The sequence below is a fragment of the Garra rufa genome, chromosome 19, assembly GCF_049309525.1.
Source record: "Garra rufa chromosome 19, GarRuf1.0, whole genome shotgun sequence".
NCBI lineage: Eukaryota > Metazoa > Chordata > Actinopteri > Cypriniformes > Cyprinidae > Garra > Garra rufa.
The window spans coordinates 31,552,184-31,569,849 of NC_133379.1; the positions used below are offsets into that span (position 1 = coordinate 31,552,184).

The 17,666-nt window shown below is 33.7% G+C and overlaps 1 protein-coding gene across 1 annotated transcript; it reads left to right on the forward strand.

Moving 5' to 3' along the window:
* Positions 1-1,214: 1,214 nt before the first annotated feature.
* Positions 1,215-15,848, forward strand: LOC141292788 (BOS complex subunit ncln-like). The gene is made up of 16 exons (XM_073824845.1): positions 1,215-1,295; positions 1,995-2,171; positions 4,043-4,233; positions 4,409-4,553; positions 7,562-7,659; positions 7,773-7,850; positions 10,653-10,756; positions 10,911-10,999; positions 11,499-11,638; positions 11,747-11,925; positions 12,613-12,700; positions 12,825-12,863; positions 13,008-13,180; positions 13,387-13,440; positions 15,260-15,338; positions 15,509-15,848. The coding sequence occupies exons 2-16, from the start codon at positions 2,015-2,017 to the stop codon at positions 15,563-15,565; spliced, it is 1,671 nt and encodes a 556-aa protein (XP_073680946.1). The 5' UTR covers positions 1,215-1,295; positions 1,995-2,014; the 3' UTR covers positions 15,566-15,848.
* Positions 15,849-17,666: the final 1,818 nt, after the last annotated feature.

Sequence of the window (17,666 nt, forward strand, 5' to 3'; positions counted from 1 at the left end):
AGAATTGACCGAATTTATGAATATTAAATTTGAATGTAAGAATTGAATATAGAAATTAAAATGTTTATTTATTTATTCTTTAAAGTAGGGGGATTGGAGCAGATAGGGAAGAAAAGGCAGCCAGCAAGTGTCCAGAAGGTAAAATATACAATAGTTTGGATTTGTTAAACATTTTTGGTCACCCTGGAGCACAAAACCAGTCTTAAGTAGCATTTGTAGCAATAGACAAAAATACACTGTATGGGTAAAAATGATCTATTTAGTCTATTATGCCGAAAATCATTAGGATATTAAGTAAAGATCATGTTCCATGAAGACATTTTGTAAATATCCTAGCTTAAATATATCAAAACTTATTTTTGGATTAGTAATATGCATTGCTAAGAACTTTATATGCACCCTCAGATTCTAGATTTTCAAATAGTTGTTTCTCAGCCAAATACTGTAATATTATTCATTCAGCTTTCAAATGATATATAATTCTCAATTTTGAAAAATTTACACTCATGACTGGTTTTGTAGTCCAGGGTCACAAAGGAAAATGTGACCCTGGACCACAAAACCAGTCATAAGGTTAAATTTTACAAAACTGAGATATATACATCATATGAAAGCTCAATAAATAAGCTTTCTATTGATGTATGGTTTGCTAGGATAGGACATTTGGCCGAGATACATCTATTTGAAAATCTGGAATCTAAGGGTGCAAAAAATCAAAATACTGAGAAAATCACCTTTAAAGTTCTCCAAATTAAGTTCTTAACAATGCATATTACTAAACAAAAATTACATTTGGATAGGTTTACAGTAGGAATTTTACAAAAAATCTTCATGGAACATGATCTTTACTTAATTTCCTAATGATTTTTGACATAAAAGAAAAATCAATAATTTTGACCCATACTATGTATTTTTTGCTATTGCTACAAATATACCCCAGCGACTTAAGACTGGATTTGTGGTCCAGGGTCACAAATAGTAATAATAATAAAACTTTTGACACACACTTTCTCAAGCCATATTTATTCCAGTTTTGGGGTTTAGATTTCAGTGACCTAAAACAGGAAATGGTAACAACTGCAAAGATGGGTGTGGAAGTGTTGTAGGTTGTGTAGGATTGGAGGAGAGGACTGATTAGCCTGGCTTTATCCCGTCTGGGCCAGATGGTGCACTAGGCTTACCTGCGGGCCTCTCTAAGCTTTATCCCGGCCATGCTTTGAACATCACATCCTGCTCACAGCACAAGACGGATCGTTTTTCCACACTGAGGAAGATCTAACGTGGGTGAACTTTGGGTGAGTTCCAGTCTCAATCTAGGGCCATGTTGGCCCTGTAATATCTAGGAACATCTGCAGCACTTTAATCAGGTTTTACACATGGCAGCAAATCTCAATGTAATTAGCATATTGATGTGAAGTGCTGGTTGCAGTCGATACTCAGTAGTTATCGCTCATTACATTGTGTCCACATTTTGTATGATTAAAAACGTACACCATGCATATTGGATCTTTTTTTTTGCTTTTAGAAGTACTGCTATTTGAGTTGAAAACTAATTCTGCCATTTATATACGATTATAGTTAGTTTGCATAAAGGATTAGTTCACTTCCAAAATAAAAATTTCCTGATAATTTACTCACCCCCATGTCATCCAAGATGTTCACGCCTTTCTTTCTTTAGTCGAAAAGAAATTAAGGTTTTTGAGGAAAACATCCCAGGATTTTTCTCCATATAGTGGACTAAGGTCCAAATTGCGGTTTCAATACAGCTTCAAATGGCTCTACACGATCCCAGCTGAGGAATAAGGGTTTTATCTAGTGAAACAGATAAAGATGAAATAGATTTTATACATCCTAAAGTTCACTCAAGTAGTCAGATATCTCTATATTTCTATGTGTGTAAGGATACTCAGGAGTTTATGAATTCTAAGGATGCACACACTTGGAAAAAATAGTTTTTTTGTTGTTTTTAATATTACATTTTGCCTTTTTTATAGATGTCTTTTGGTGGATTCGAATGTGGGGTGTCGGCATGAATCTTCGAACCTCTAAAGTGGCAGCACTTCTGCTGGTGTCAGTGCATCTGCTGCATGCGTCTGCCCTGCCGGCTGCATCCTCCTATGAGTTCAACGCATACAGGATGCAGCAATACAACTTACATCAGGACAAACATGGTAACGCAACATAATTTAAAGGGATAGTTCACACAAAAAATTACAGTTCTGTTCTATTCTCATATTCTTTCATTCTTATCATTTTCATTTCTTCTGCTGAACACAAAATGAGATACTGAAGAGGGAAGAAAGTTTTGTTGGCCATTTAATTAGTCTGTATGGGCCTTTTTTTCCCCAAAATGTACACTACCAGTCAAAAGTTCTTTTTTCTAAAAGAAGTCTCTTCTGCTCACCAAGCCTGGATTTATTTGACCCAAAGTACAGCAAAAACAGTACATTTTAGAAATATTTTTACTATTTAAAATAACTTTTTTATTTGCATATTTTTTAAAATGTAATTTATTCCTGTGCTCAAAGGTAAATTTTCAGCATAATTACTCATGTCTTTAGTCTCACATGATCCTTCAGAAATCATTCTAATATGCTGATTTGCTGTTCAAGAAATATTTTTGTTTATCATTATTGCTATGTTTTAATATTTAAAACAGTTGAGTAATTGTTTTTAGGATTCTTTGATGAATAGAAAGATCCAAAGATCAGCATTTATCTCAAATAAAAATTCTTTTCTACTTTTTCTAAATTAATTCAATTTAAATTAAATAACTTTTCTAACTTTAATAATAATTGTCAACATAATAATAATAATAATAATAATAATAAATGTTTTTGAGCAGCAAATCAGAATATTAGAATGATTTCTAAAGGATCATGTGACACTAAAGACATGAGTAATGATGCTAAACATTCAGCTTTGAAATCACAAGGATAAATTACATTTTTAAATAAATTCATGATACAAAAAATCTGAATTGCAATAAAACCATCTGAATTGTAAGATAAAAAGTACCAATCACCTTTTTATTTTTTTTCTGTAGCAGAAAAAAGCTCTAGTTCTGCTGTTTAATATTTCTGTGGAAACCATTTTTTAAAAAAATTATTAATATTATCATTATTATTTAGTTATTTTCATTTTTGGGGGGATTTTTAAAGGATAGAATGTTTAAAAGAAAAGTTAAACGTTAAAAATCAAATCAAATCAAATATTGTTTGCATAAGAAAAATAAAAAGTGTATAAGAAATTGCAATTTTAATCTCATTTCGTGGAAAATACACTATCGATCGGAAGTAATCATTTTATTTTTCCGAAAAAAAGACCCTTATGCTCACCAAAGCTGTATTTGATCAAAAATACAGTAAACAATTTTTTTTTTCAGCAAGGATGCATTAAATAGGTCAAAAGTGACAGCAAAAACATTTAAAATGGTACATAATTTCTATTAAAAAATTAACTCATTTTTTTCATTAAAGAATCCGCATAAATATTAAGCAAATGTTTTTAAGAACAGTTGTTAATAATAATAATTATTAATAAAAAGAACCATTGTTAATAACTGAGCACCAAAGCAATTGACATTGCAGCATATATTTAAATAGCAAATAGTTGTTTAAAAATGTAATATTTCATAATATGGCTGTTTTTACTGTATTTTGGATCAAATAAATGCAGCCTTGGAGAGCAGAAGTGACTGGTAGTTTATTTAAAAGGTATTGTTGATATTACTTTAGCTTATTTGTCAGACTGAAAATGGAAGAACAAGTCATGCATAATGCATTGTGGGAAATAGCAAGAAACTGTAACAATACTAAGAGCAGTATTCCAGAATGTGATTCTGAATTCAGCAATAGCCAAACCACAAAAATGAACTTATTCTGAATTCCTTACCGATTTATCAAGATGTGAAACACTCCACTGGGAAATTTCATTTCCTGTTTTAATTAAGAATACACTCCTTTGAAAAGGGCACACACTAATTTCATTGTATCTGTTAAAAGGTGTTCATGAAATATAGACTCTAACCTTTGACCCTCAGGCTGCCGTGGAGCTATTGTGGTGGCAGAGGCACGATCGGCTGCGGATACAAGTCTGACGCGCCGCTGTGTGATCATGAGGCTGCCGGATTTCACCACAGACCGCTACCTAGAGGCCAAAAAGCAGAATGCAGCAGCTATTTTGATACTTCTACCTCAAAACATCTCTTCAGTAGCAGAGGATATTGTGCAGGTCATTCAGGAACACATATCACAGTTATGCACAATTACACTTGATTTATAGCTGCTGATTCGTTGTTTCTTCCAGTAACTGTAGGTTATTTGGAAGTAGATTACATTAGATACCTCTCAATTCCCCAACCTGGTTAGCTAAAGGTCAGAAAATGAATTTCCTTAACTGTCTCTAGGGCTTTATGGTGGCTGAATCTCAGGTCCTGCAGAAGGAGACCCTGATGCCTGTGTATGTGGTCCCAGAGGACGACCAGCTGCTCTGTATGTATGAGGAAGTCACTCAGGCTGCAGCAACTAAGTCGGCTTCTGTACTAGTGAGAGGTGAGAGGGATGCTACTGAGGACCAGCAGTCATAAAAATAGACTAAATAATAGGGATGTAACGGTATCAAAACTTCACGGTACGGTAATACCTCGGTATGAATGTCACGGTACGGTATTTATTGAATCATTTACAGGAAAAACAAAACTAATGAAGAGACTCGAAAAAAGTGCCAGAAGTGTTTATTAAACAGTTTACATGAACACTGAACATATCAATGGCATACAAATTAGCCATCTATCTGTAATCTTTGAAACAGGAACTTCAATTTTTCAATTTTAATAACAAAAAATTATTAAACCATGTAACCACGTTACTTTTTTTTCGCAGTACTTTAGCCTACTTTGTGTAGTAACGAAAACATTCATTTCAGTGGAAAAATAAGTCCAAAACTCTGTTTTAACATTTTGAACAATAGGGCTCCACAATCTTTTGCTTTTTTTTTTTTTTTTTAGAAATTCTTGTGTGTTTTTATTTTTCTGATAATCAAATGAAAGAATAGACATTTATTTTTAATCAAATGAAAAATAAACCCTTTTAATTTTTGGCAAACAAACAGGTTTGCTGTTAAAATCAATACATGGAAGAAAAATTATATTCAGTTTAAAACGTTTAAATAATAATTGTAGTATTTTTGTTCTACAATTAAGTGGTTAATCTTGTTGTAATATTTATTTTTTATCATATATATTGTTTTATGTAAATGATTTAAATAGGAATATATACACACCTACATTATACTGTACAAAAGTAATACAAGACTAATATTGTTCTGTTACATGTTAAACCGTACTTTTATTTTGACAGGTTGCCGTGAAGTTTCTGTGTGTATACCGTAGTATGATATGATGCTAGTTTTCTCAAATGAAACGGTAAAGGTGACACTCACAGCAGCTTTGGAGACTGAGTTATCTGTTCATGTGAGATACAAAGGCCAAAAATTAGCGGGAGCATCACGCGTGCTTCAGTATGAGTGTTGTAAAAAAAAAAAAAAAAACGTGTCTTCTCCATTTATACAGACAGAGGCAAACGGAACATGCAGTATTCATATTAAAACGGTCTTTCTCCATTTCAGTTTTCACAGACACTAGTCCATATCGCGATTTGAATTAAGTGACAGACCAACTTTTGATTTATTAATCCAATAATCGACAAATTCCGTGGCATTTCGCGCTATAACGTTAGTTAATTCGGTTTTTATGAATGGAGTCCGCGATCCAGTCCGTGTTTTCGCGGAGGAGACATTGTAAACGCGTGACAGTGTAGAGACAGAAATGACATGCCTTCGTGTAAATAAGATAAATAACATAAGGCAATTTAGTTTGTTTAATAAAAGAACAATGTATAGACCTGTTCTATAGGAAAGATAACCTTAAATGACTTCTATTGTGATCTGGCGCTATATCGAAAATAAAATGAACTTGACGTTCAAGGGGGGCGGGCAACAGACCGCAAAGGATGACGGCCACACCTGGGCTGATGGGAAATGTAGTTCCCGCTACCTCCCGTTCGCTTCATTCGCCTGAGCAAACTTTTCTTAGAAGAACTATGGTTTTATCGAGTCATGCGACCACGGTAGTATCGAAAAAATTTGCTATTGCGGTACGACGGTATTTACAATACCGTTACATCCCTACTAAATAATTTACATTTTAGCTGTAAATGCTGTAGCCACTAACATTTATTATTATGCAATATAGTATGATATATTTAGCAAAATTGATACATTTAAATGCAATTTTGTTTAAAGTTTTGTTTAAGTGATATGACTGGTTAAAGGTAAAATACAAAATAAAATAAAATAATAATAATAACAAAAAAATGCCATTGTAGGTGCCTGTAAGTGAATGATTTACCTAATAAAATAAAATAAAATAAAATAATAAAAATGCTATTGTGGGTACCAGTAAATTAATTATAAAATGAAATATAATAAAAAATTAATGACTTAGCGGAAAAAAAAAATGAAATAACACAAAATAAAAATGTCATTGTGAATGCCAGAAAGTGAATAACTTGGAAAATAAAATAAACAAAACAAAACAAAACAAGAATATCATTGTGGATGGCAGCAAGTGAATGACTAATTCACTTGAAAAATGAAAAATTAGATAAAATAAAATAAAACAAAATAAAATAAAAATGAATGACTTGGAAAATAAAATAAAATAAGAAATGAAATAATATAAAATAAAAATGCTATTGTGGGTGCCAGTAAGTCAATGACTTTCTTAATAAAATAAAATAAAAAATGCCATTGTGGGTGCAAAATAAAATAAAACGAAATAAAAAAATGTATAAAATGAAATAAAAAAATAAAATAAACAAATGAAATAAAACTAAATAAAAATGCCACTGTGAATGCCAGAAAGTGAATAACTTGGAAAATAAAACAAAACAAAACAAAACAAAATAAAAAAATATCATTGTGGATGGCAGCAAGTGAATGACTAATTCACTTGAAAAATGAAAAATTAAATTTAATTAAAAATGAAATAAAACAAAATAAAATAAAAATGAATGACTTGGAAAATAAAATAAAATAAAAAATGAAATAATATAAAATAAAAATGCCATTGTGGGTGCCAGTAAGTGAATGACTTTCTTAATAAAATAAAATAAAAAATTCCATTGTGGGTGCAAAATAAAATAAAATGAAATAGAAAAATTAATAAAATGAAATAAAAAAATAAAATAAACAAATGAAATAAAACTAAATAAAAATGCCACTGTGAATGCCAGAAAGTGATTAACTTGGAAAACAAAATAAAATAAAACAAAACAAATCATCAGCAAGTGAATGACTAATTGATTGAAAAATGAAAAATTCAAATCAATTAATAAAACAAAATAAAATAAAATAAAAATTACATTGTAGGTGACAGTAAGTGAATGACTTGTAAAACAAAACCAAACCAAAAAATGATGGGTGCCAATAAGTAAATATTCATCTAAGCAGATTTACTGTACATTTTAAGCCATGTGAATCAACTTTATTTTTTTCTCAGTTCTCCGCAGTATCATCACCGCCACCGCTTTCCAAATATTAGTAAGCAACAGCTCCCCCATCAAGCCTATGACCGATACCACCATCATTACTTTGGAGGTGAGAATGGCAGCAGGCCACACACAGCAGCTCTATCTTTTTCTGTACGACATAATAGTGTTGGGCTATAATTAAACTTGTCAAGTCAAGTGGATTTATTGCTTCATTTCAAGGGAGTACTTCCTGGAGCTGGAGAAGACCCACCCACTATTGTAATTACGGCCCATTATGACTCGTTCGGTCTTGCTCCTGTAAGTCACTCTCATTAATGTCCACACACACACACGGACTCAACTAGATTGACTAGAGTGTATATTAATAAATGCTTAATCAGTTTTGGTCACGTAATACATCACACTACTCTCAAACATGACTTGGAATGATTAATGTATGTTGTCAATTGGCATGGTTCACTTGCTGTGGGAACTGACCTTTTAAAACACCTTGGTCAGAAATGAACATATTCACATAACTGGCCTCTCAAAGCCCCACTAATGAAAACTGTATTGCATTTAGTGTTTGGAAACTGACAACTGGTTGAGAACTTCCAAAATGACTTATTTTAGTTAATCAAAAACATGCAGCACATACAAAAGGATGAGTCTTACGAGTCGGTTCTTTTTCAGTCTCTGAACAAATCACTGTGAAGTGCAGGTTCTTTTTAGTGAATCTAAACAACAAAGAGTTACCAATGTAGTCCAATTCCAAAATGAATGACTCTTACGAGCTGGTTCTTTTTGGTGAATCAGTAACATACAGCTCAACTAGTATAGTCTGATTCCGAAAGGAATGACTCTTATCAGTCTGTTCTTTTTAGTGAATTACAACCGAATTAATTAATTAATTGTGGGAATAATAACTGAGTCAAATCCATGCAGCATGACAAGTCTAGTTAAACAAATTCCATAACCAGAAGTTGGTTATTTTTAGTGAATCAATTTTTTTTCCTATTCACAATCTATGGAAGCCTGTTTCTGACTCTAAATAAAAAACACTAAACTTTTTTTGTCTCACAATTGCAAGTTTGTATCTCGCAATTCAGATTTTTTTTTCTCTGAATTGTTAGAGGACTCAATTGCGAGTTATAAAGTCCAGTTCTGAGGATAAAAAAAGACTATTATGTTCATAGAATTGTGAGTTTATATCTTGGAATTCTGACTTTATAACTCGCATTTGCAAGTTTATATCATGCAATTGCGACTTTATTTCTCAGACTTACAAGTTTATATCTCGCAATTCGGAGAAAAAAGTCAGAATTGCGAGATAACAAGTCACAATAACCTTTTATATTTTTTATTCAGTGGCAAAAACCGGCTTCCATAACAATCCGTTAAAATTTACTGTGTAATTTTTTTGTCTCAAAAATGATACACACTTCCAGTCAAAAGTTTTTGAACAGTATGGTTTTTAGTTTTTTTTAAGTCTCTTCTGCTGTTTTCTTTGTGAATACATTTTAAAATGTAACTTATATCTGTGATTTCAAAGCTGAATTTTTAGCATCATTACTCCAGTCACATGATTCTTCAGAAATCATTCTAATATACAGATTTTATAATAAAACACATTTATTATTATTATTATTATTATTGTTGTTGTTGTTGTTGTTGTTGAAAACAGCTGAGTAGTTTTTTATTGATGTTTCTTTAATTAATTGAATTTATCTGAAATAGAAATCTTTTGTAACATTATAAATGTCTTTATCATCACTTTTGATCAATTAAAAGCATCCTTGCTAACTAAAAGTATTATTTTTAACATTTATTTCCCCTAAAAAAGGAAATAATAATAATAACAATAATACAGATTTTAAGCTTTTGAAAGCTTATTATTGTACTCAATAATAAAAACTGTTTCTTGAACAGAAAATCAGCATATTAGAATGATTTCCGAAGAATCATGTGACACTGAAGACTGGAGTAATGATGCTAAACATTTAGCTTTGATCACAGGAATAAATTACATTTGAAAATATATTAAAATAGAAAGCAGTTATTTTTAATAGTAATTTTTTTTAAATGCTGTACATTGAATCAAATAAATGCAGGCTTGGTGAGCAGAGGAGACTTCTTAAAAAAACATTAAAAATCTTGACTTTTGACTGGTAATGTAGTTTGTTTAAACACTCTTAAATGTTATTGGAACTGCTAAGAAACCAGAATCTTCAAGAAGAACCAAAACTTATAACCATATGATTTATGCATTGCTCAAGTCTTTAAAGGATAACTGTTGCCAAAATGCAACCTGGGCTGTTTTTTTTTTTTTTACTGTAAACGAGACAAACATATCTAAAAGCATAATTACGACAAACGAGCCGTTTTTGAGATTAACCGTGATTTCGTTTTGTGGTCAATGGTGAATGGGAGTACTAGGGGCATACATTTGAGCGCATCAAAATCGATATTTTTACAACACTAAGAAGGCTCGACACACCATGACACTTTGCTCGAAGTATCGCCTGGGTCTCTACACATGAACTCGAGCATTGAGAACATTGTTTGTGTACACAGAGTTTACTAAAAAGAAAGTTTTTGAACAACTCACTTTCACTGTTTGAGTTTCCGCTCGCATCCATCTTGCCAGTCAAGAAGTGTCGATCTTCGTTTGTCGTAATTATGCTTTTAGATATAAGTTTGTCTCGTTTACAGTAAAAAAAAAACAGCCCAGGTTGCATTTTGGCAACAGTTATCCTTTAAGGTTGAAGTACCTGTAATGATGCTGTGGTAATATTGTAATCACAGCTAAGCATTTTATTACCACCTCCCATGTTTTACTGGTACAGATTGTAAAATGTTCCCACTGGTAAATGAGTAATGAGTAATGAGTTTTCCAGTCACCATCTGGCAGATTACATCCATTAATGCTTCATATAGTGAAATCAATGTACTTGGCTGTATGCTTAGCATAGGCCTATCACTGATACTTCATTTATCTCTCCTTTGCCCAAAAGAACAGAGATACTTCTGATATTTTATTATTGAAGTACACAAGTGTTTTTTATTTTTTTATTTTAGTGTGTATCATGAGATGTGAGTGATCTGTGTTTGTGGTTTTAGTGGCTAGCATATGGTGCGGATTCTAATGGCAGTGGCGTCACTGTTCTTCTCGAGCTGATTCGACTCTTTCATCACCTCTACAGCGACCCACGAAGCCAGGCACCGTAAGTTCTTTCTGAGTTTTATGAACTACAATGTTACGGTTTGGAAAATAATTAAAAAACTGGCAGCATGAACACAATAGCTTGTATTAACTGATTCATATTCATCATAAAAATGGGTTCTTTTTTTGTATTATTTTTTATCAACATCTCTTAGGTACCATCTTTTATTCTCCCTGACTGGTGGTGGTAAATATAACTTTCTGGGCACCAAGCGTTGGCTGGAGGAAAATATGGAGCATGCAGGTGCTTAAATTATTGCCAAAATGTATTCTTGACACATATTTTACTCCCCAGTCAAAATATTGTATCTATCACATTCGGTCATTACATTCTTTATTGACATTTATGGTCCAATTATGGAACCTTTCCATCCAACAAAAGGTTCTTTATGGCAGAAAAAGGTTCTTTAGATTTTTAAAATGTTCTTCACACTAAAATTTTTTTTTTTTTTTATAGGGAACCCCGGGTATTAAGACTTGTATGGCTTCATATATTATGTAAATTATGTCTCTTACTAAATTATGTAGTAGAAAACCCATGAAAGACAGACATCATTTACGTTATATTAAGCCATGGAAGTCTTAATACCCAGGGTTGCTTTTAAGAACGGTTCACTGAAAGGTTCTTTGGGAACCAAAAATGTGTCTTCACTACAAAACCCCACTTTTGGAATCTTTATTGTCAACAGTATAAGAATTATGAGTCCTCAAAAAAAGTTTGAAATCTGGATCTTTCTTTGCAGAATCCAGCCTTTTGCATGACAACGTGGCGTTTGTTCTATGTCTGGATTCTCTTGGCACCGGAGACGAGCTTTTCCTGCATGTTTCACGACCACCTAAGCCTGGAACGCCTCAGTACACCTTCATTCAGCTGCTGGAGCAGGTTAGGTTGAATTGCAGAGCTGTATTCAGTCTGAAAATGCTGTTTTTGAACATAAATCTTGATTGTCAGTTGACCCGCCTGTATATATTTTCAATTCTGTTTTTTTAGATCATCTCTGCCAGGTTCCCCTGGGTGAGATTTGGAACTGTCCATAAGAAGATCAACCTGCAGGAGGCCACTGTGGCTTGGGAACATGAGCGCTACGGAATGAAACGTATCCCAGGATTCACTCTGTCACACATTGAGAACCCGAAATCAGAGCTGAGAGGATCTATCCTGGACACCATGTGAGAAAAACCTACCAAATCTTTCAAAAGTTCTGGAAGCTCTTTGGAACTTCTGCCAGATATAGTCAATAAATTAGCAACTCCACCCAAAGAAATAGCTGTCTCACATGACAAATTAAAAGAATAGTTTACCCAAAAATGATAACTCTGTCATAAATTAGTCACCCTCGTGTCGTTCCAAACACGTTAGACCTTTGTTCATCTTCAGAACACAAATTAATTTATTTTTGATGAAATCTGAGATGTAGTATTTGAGTTGCTGTCTATTTGGTCAGAAAGCTCTTGGATTTTATTAAAAATATCTTACTTTGTGTTCCAAAGATGAACGTCTATGAAGGTCTAACAAAGGTGAGTAACTAATGACAGAATTTTCACTTTTAAGTGAAACTGACATCTGCTTATGAAGCTGAATATGATGTAAACTTAAGTAACCCATTTAAACGTGGAAAGAGCCTCAAAGTCTTCTGATTGGCTGAACAAAGATTCAAAGTGTGGCCTACAGTCGCTTTTTTGCATCTAATTTAGTGATATCTTTCAGATTTTATGTAGATTTTCCAGTGATATTCCATAAAAAATCTCCTTTCGGAGCTTCTATCCAATGCAGCTCTTTTATAACAGACATTTCAGAATACATTTTAAATGATAGCTGCACCGTTTCTCATCTCCCTGTTATTTCTGTAAATTTAGGGCACAGGTGGACATCAGGAAACTCAAGCGGAACGCTGTTATTGTTGCGGAGTCCTTGGCAAGATTCATGTACAATCTTTCAGACAAGGTGAGGCAAACATTTGAAGTGTCTCGCCAAATTTAAACATTCACGTTAACCTTGAAAACTCACACAGACCACGTTCGTCTTAGTTTCTATTTTTCATTAATATATACATTTTTTTTTTCTGTAGGGCCCTGCTAAGGACATGCAGGTTTTCAAGGGCAGTTTGGTAATATATTTTTCCTGCTCTGTAGTTTGTTTTATCAGGCTAAAGAAGTCTTTACTGTCACTTTTAATCAATTTAATGCATCCTTGCTAAAAAACTTTTGATCCCATTAAGTTCATGATGTAAACCTAAAACTCTACTATGTAGGATATTCAAGACAACCGTTTGTCTGCATTGATGACCGTGATAACGTCTGTTCCACGAGCTGTTCAGCTGATGGACAGAGAGCCAGAGCACGCGCTCCTGATTAGCAGCCTGGAGCAAGAATTCAAACACTATCTACATCAGGTCCATAAACACACGTTCCATCCAGACCGAAGGTACGCACACACAGACACGGCTAGATGCAGTTTTCAAATATGCATAAATTCACAGAACCAGAATTCATTCTTGCCTGTAGCAAAAGTTCAGTGTTTACTGACATATTTTGTGAAAACAGCAACACTTCAAACTCACCCACCCACCCAGACACACACAAAAATAATAAATACAGACATATTAAGCCTGTTTTGTCTGACTTTTACAGGGATCCAGAAATCACATTCTTTGATCAAATGAAACAACCAATGATGATGTACAGGTGAGTCAGGCAAACCTGAAACAACATTAACAACCCTTGTGCACTTATTTCCAAATGGAACTAGAGATTCAACTGCCAAAAGATCATGTAAATAGGGTTTACTTAAAATCATTCAGAAAGTGTTATTATACTTTTACTATAGTTCATTTTTTTCTATTAATTTTATGTAGTTTTTATGTTTTCCCATTTTATCTTCTCTTGGTTACTTTAGTTTTTGTTTTTTCCAGTTTTTACATTCAGTGTATTAACTTTGTATATTAGTTTTAGATTTTTGTTTTATATTATTTTATTAGGGGTTCAAGCACATAGCGCTGAAACCCTATTGTAATTGTTAGAATGGTCATGGATCTGATCTTCCAGACCAAACCATAAAGCGTAGAGAAACTTGGAAGGATGGTAGTACTCACACTGCCTACTGACCACTCCAATCGGGCGTTACAGCAAGCGAGAATACGAAATCACACAGGCTCAGTGTCTTATGTCATTGGAATCCTTGGCAATTGGCGGAAAAAACGCACGCTTCAGATTTGATTCGATCACAAAATTTTAAGGTATTTGGCATTTTTTGAAAAACCTACCTTTGTGAACTAGACCTAGGTTTTTCGCCGATTGGAACCAAATCTTTCAACTCACCGTCAGAAAGGGATGCCAAAACGTTTGAAAGAGGCATGGACACTATTCGTAAAATGCCTATAACTCCTGAATGGAATGAGAACAATTGCGGAGTTTGGCTTGAAGCTTGGTGGCACAATTTGAGGGAAAAAACCTAAAAATGGTTTTAACTGCGCAACCATTTGTCCTTTCAACATGAAAATCAGTGTACACAGTCTTGGCACAAAGTGCCACAAGTGTCTATAAGGACATTTATCTCAATAAACATATCTCACACATATCTAAAAAAACATGGCTGCCATTGGCCGACGAAATTTGAGCACCTGTTAGACAAGGTTAACCGAGGCCGATCGGAATGAAACTTACCGGGCCTGTTTGACTCATGGACATAAGGTCTGAGAGAAATGTAAAAGAAATCCGCCACTGGGGGTATTGCATTTTCAAGAGCGTAAACGATTGTACACTGCACTTTTTTTGCACATATGCGCAATATTCGTATCATACGATAGAACTCCTCATTCCAGACAACTTTGCCTCTCTAGAACAACTGCTGTCAATCAAATCGTTTCTTAAATGATTGAGAACATCTCAAAGTCCTACTTTTGCAAACTAGTCGTAGGTTTTTTGGAAAAAATTACTGCAGTAAAATTCTCTGAACTCTCTAGGTCAATAATGATCAAAATTTTTTGAAATGTACCATTTGGGAGGGTCATTTAGAAAAGGAGCCTGCCCAAATTTACCCTAAACCCTATAAAGCCTAAAGAAAAGCTCAAAACGTCACAAAACCTGTTGAGCACATTACACAAGTGATTCTACACTAGCATGCAAAGTTTTAAGGAGATCAGACCACAGTTGGTGCTATAACAGTCATAACCATTAAAAAACAATATTTCTATGGTAAACTACCTGGATTTGCCAACATGCTTTTTTAAAATCATTGATTCAGGTGGTTACAAACTTGCTAAATAATGTATTATTTCATATGTGCTTAAATGCCTTAAAGCACTTGAACCCCGGTAATCGCTGCTTGCAGCTATATTAGTTTTATATTTTAGTTTTATTTTATTATATTAAATTTTAGTTTAGTTTTAATAATAAACCATGTATTATGAACTAAAAATATTTGTTTATTTTTAAATAATTAAAAAATGAAAATGTATAGGTGTATTTATTTATTTATTCCATTTTACTACTCACATTTTTTTAGGGTGAAACCTGCCGCCTTTGACCTGTTTTTGGGTGGCTGTATAGCTGGATACCTTGGAATAGTTTATTATGCAATCCAGGTGAGCCATGGGTAATGTATACCGAACTAATTAGAGAGCTGGGGTCAGTATGCTAATTATACCCGCATAGGTTGGAATTGAAAGTCTATCAGTAATCTGAATCTGTAATCCCATGTTTCTTTAATGTGTGGTTTGGTCAATTTGTTTTAATCATGTCTTTTGGTTCGTAGAACTTTGGCCATGTCTACACTAAACTGAAAGCAACCGTAAAAGCCAAGCACCAATAAACTGGAGTAAAACAGACACATCAAAGAACCAGTGCACATCTACAACACGGTCAATGTAATGCCTGTGAGAACTGAAGACTTTTGGAATTCATGTCTAGAATTTAAAGTGGCTACCTTGTGTTTTATAATTCCCCTGCAGTGTCTTCTGTTTCTGTTTGATTTCTTTTTTAAATTAAAGATCACCTCTCTCTTTTAGAATTGGCTACTTTACAAAAATCCTTCTGGAACGTTGCTGTATGTTTACACTTTGGTCACTGAAATGAAAGAGACTAAATTAGATGATTACCCATGTAAATTTGATATGTCGCGAGTAGAACGGAATTCATGGATAAGTTATGAGTCACTTAAAAAGGAACCTGATGCCAAGTAAGAGTGAGCGGACATGTGGCCTTTATGTAGTGGAATTATAGTCACTGAACACCTACAGTTGAAGTCAGAAGTTTACATACACCTTGCAGAATCTGCAAAATGTTACTTTTTTTTAGTACTGACCTGAATGAGTTATTTCACACTAAAGATGTTTACATATAGTCCACAAGAGAAAATAATAGTTGAATTTATAAAAATGACCCTGTTCAAAAGTTTACATCCCCTTGATTCTAAATACTATGTTGTTACCTGAATGATCCAAAGCTGTGTTTTTTGTTTAGTGATAGTTGTTCATGAGTCCCTTGTTTGTTCTGAACAGTTAAACTGCACACTGTTCTTCAGAAAAATCCTTCAGGTCCCACATATTCTTTGTTTTTTTAGCATTTTTGTGTATTTGAATTTTGAGATCCACCTTCTCACACTGAGGACAACTATGGGACTCATAAACATCTGTTACAGAAGGTTTAAATGCTCACTGATGCTCCAGAATGAAAAATGATGCATTAAGAGCCAGGGGTGTAAACTTTTGAACACAATGAAAATGTGTACATTTTTCTTATTTTGCAATGCCCTTCAGAAGCTACAGAAGATACTTACATGTTTCCCAGAAGACAAAAGTTAAATTGATCCTAATCTTCAAATTCAAAAAGTTTTTACCCCCTGGCTCTTAATGCATTGTGTTTCCTTCTGGAGCATCAGTGAGCATTTGAACCTTCTGTAATAGTTGTATATGAGTCCCTCAGTTGTCCTCAGTGTGAAAAGATGGATCTCAAAATCATACACTTAAGGTTGGGAAGGGGTCCAATAAACACAAAAATGATGAAAAAACCAAAGAATTTGTGGGACCTGAAGGAATTTTCTGAAGAACAGCAGGCAATTTAGCTATTTAGAACAAACAAAGGACTCATGAACAAGTATCAAGTGTATGTAAACTTTTGAACGGGGTCATTTGTTTTTTAATCACAATAGATTTAGAGAAATGTATCATTACATCACTTGCTCACCAATGGATCCTCTGCAGTGAATGGGTGCCGTCAAAATGAGAGTCCAAACAGCTGATAAAAAACATCACAATAATCCACAAGTAATCCACACAACTCCAGTCCATCAGTTAACATCTTGTAAAGCAGAAAGCTGTGTTTGTAATAAACAAATCGATCATTAACTTAAGAGTTCTATATTCATAATAGTGCTTTCTGCAGTTAAAAAGTCATTTTGTGTCAATCAGGAGAGAAATATGCACAGATCAAATACCATTTAAAAGCTAAATCAGTCCAAAACAGCTTTAAACAAATATGTCAATTAATTGTTTCTTACAAACATTTGTTCACTTCACATGATGTTAATTGATTGACTTAGGTCATGTGAATTACTTGTGGAATATTGAGATGTTTTTATTAGCTGTTTGGACTCTCATTTTGACAGCAGCCATAGGTTATTTCTCTATGTGAGTGACTATTAAAAAAGTAGAACTTGGCAGAAACCTCCTTTCAGACCCATTTCGTGCCATTAATTATGTATGGAACGTTTTTCCCTGTGGAACTATCTGCGTAACCTCAAAGCTGTCCTGTGCATAATAGGTCATCGCTGGCGGCATATTTGATTTACTTGTGTTGGCACGGGCACGGAAGGTATTTTGTGGTGCTGACAGTGACTGTGGACAAGTGCCAAATGCTCAGTTAAATGATGACTCTCTTGATTATCTCTTATGAATGAAGAAGTCCATTCATTC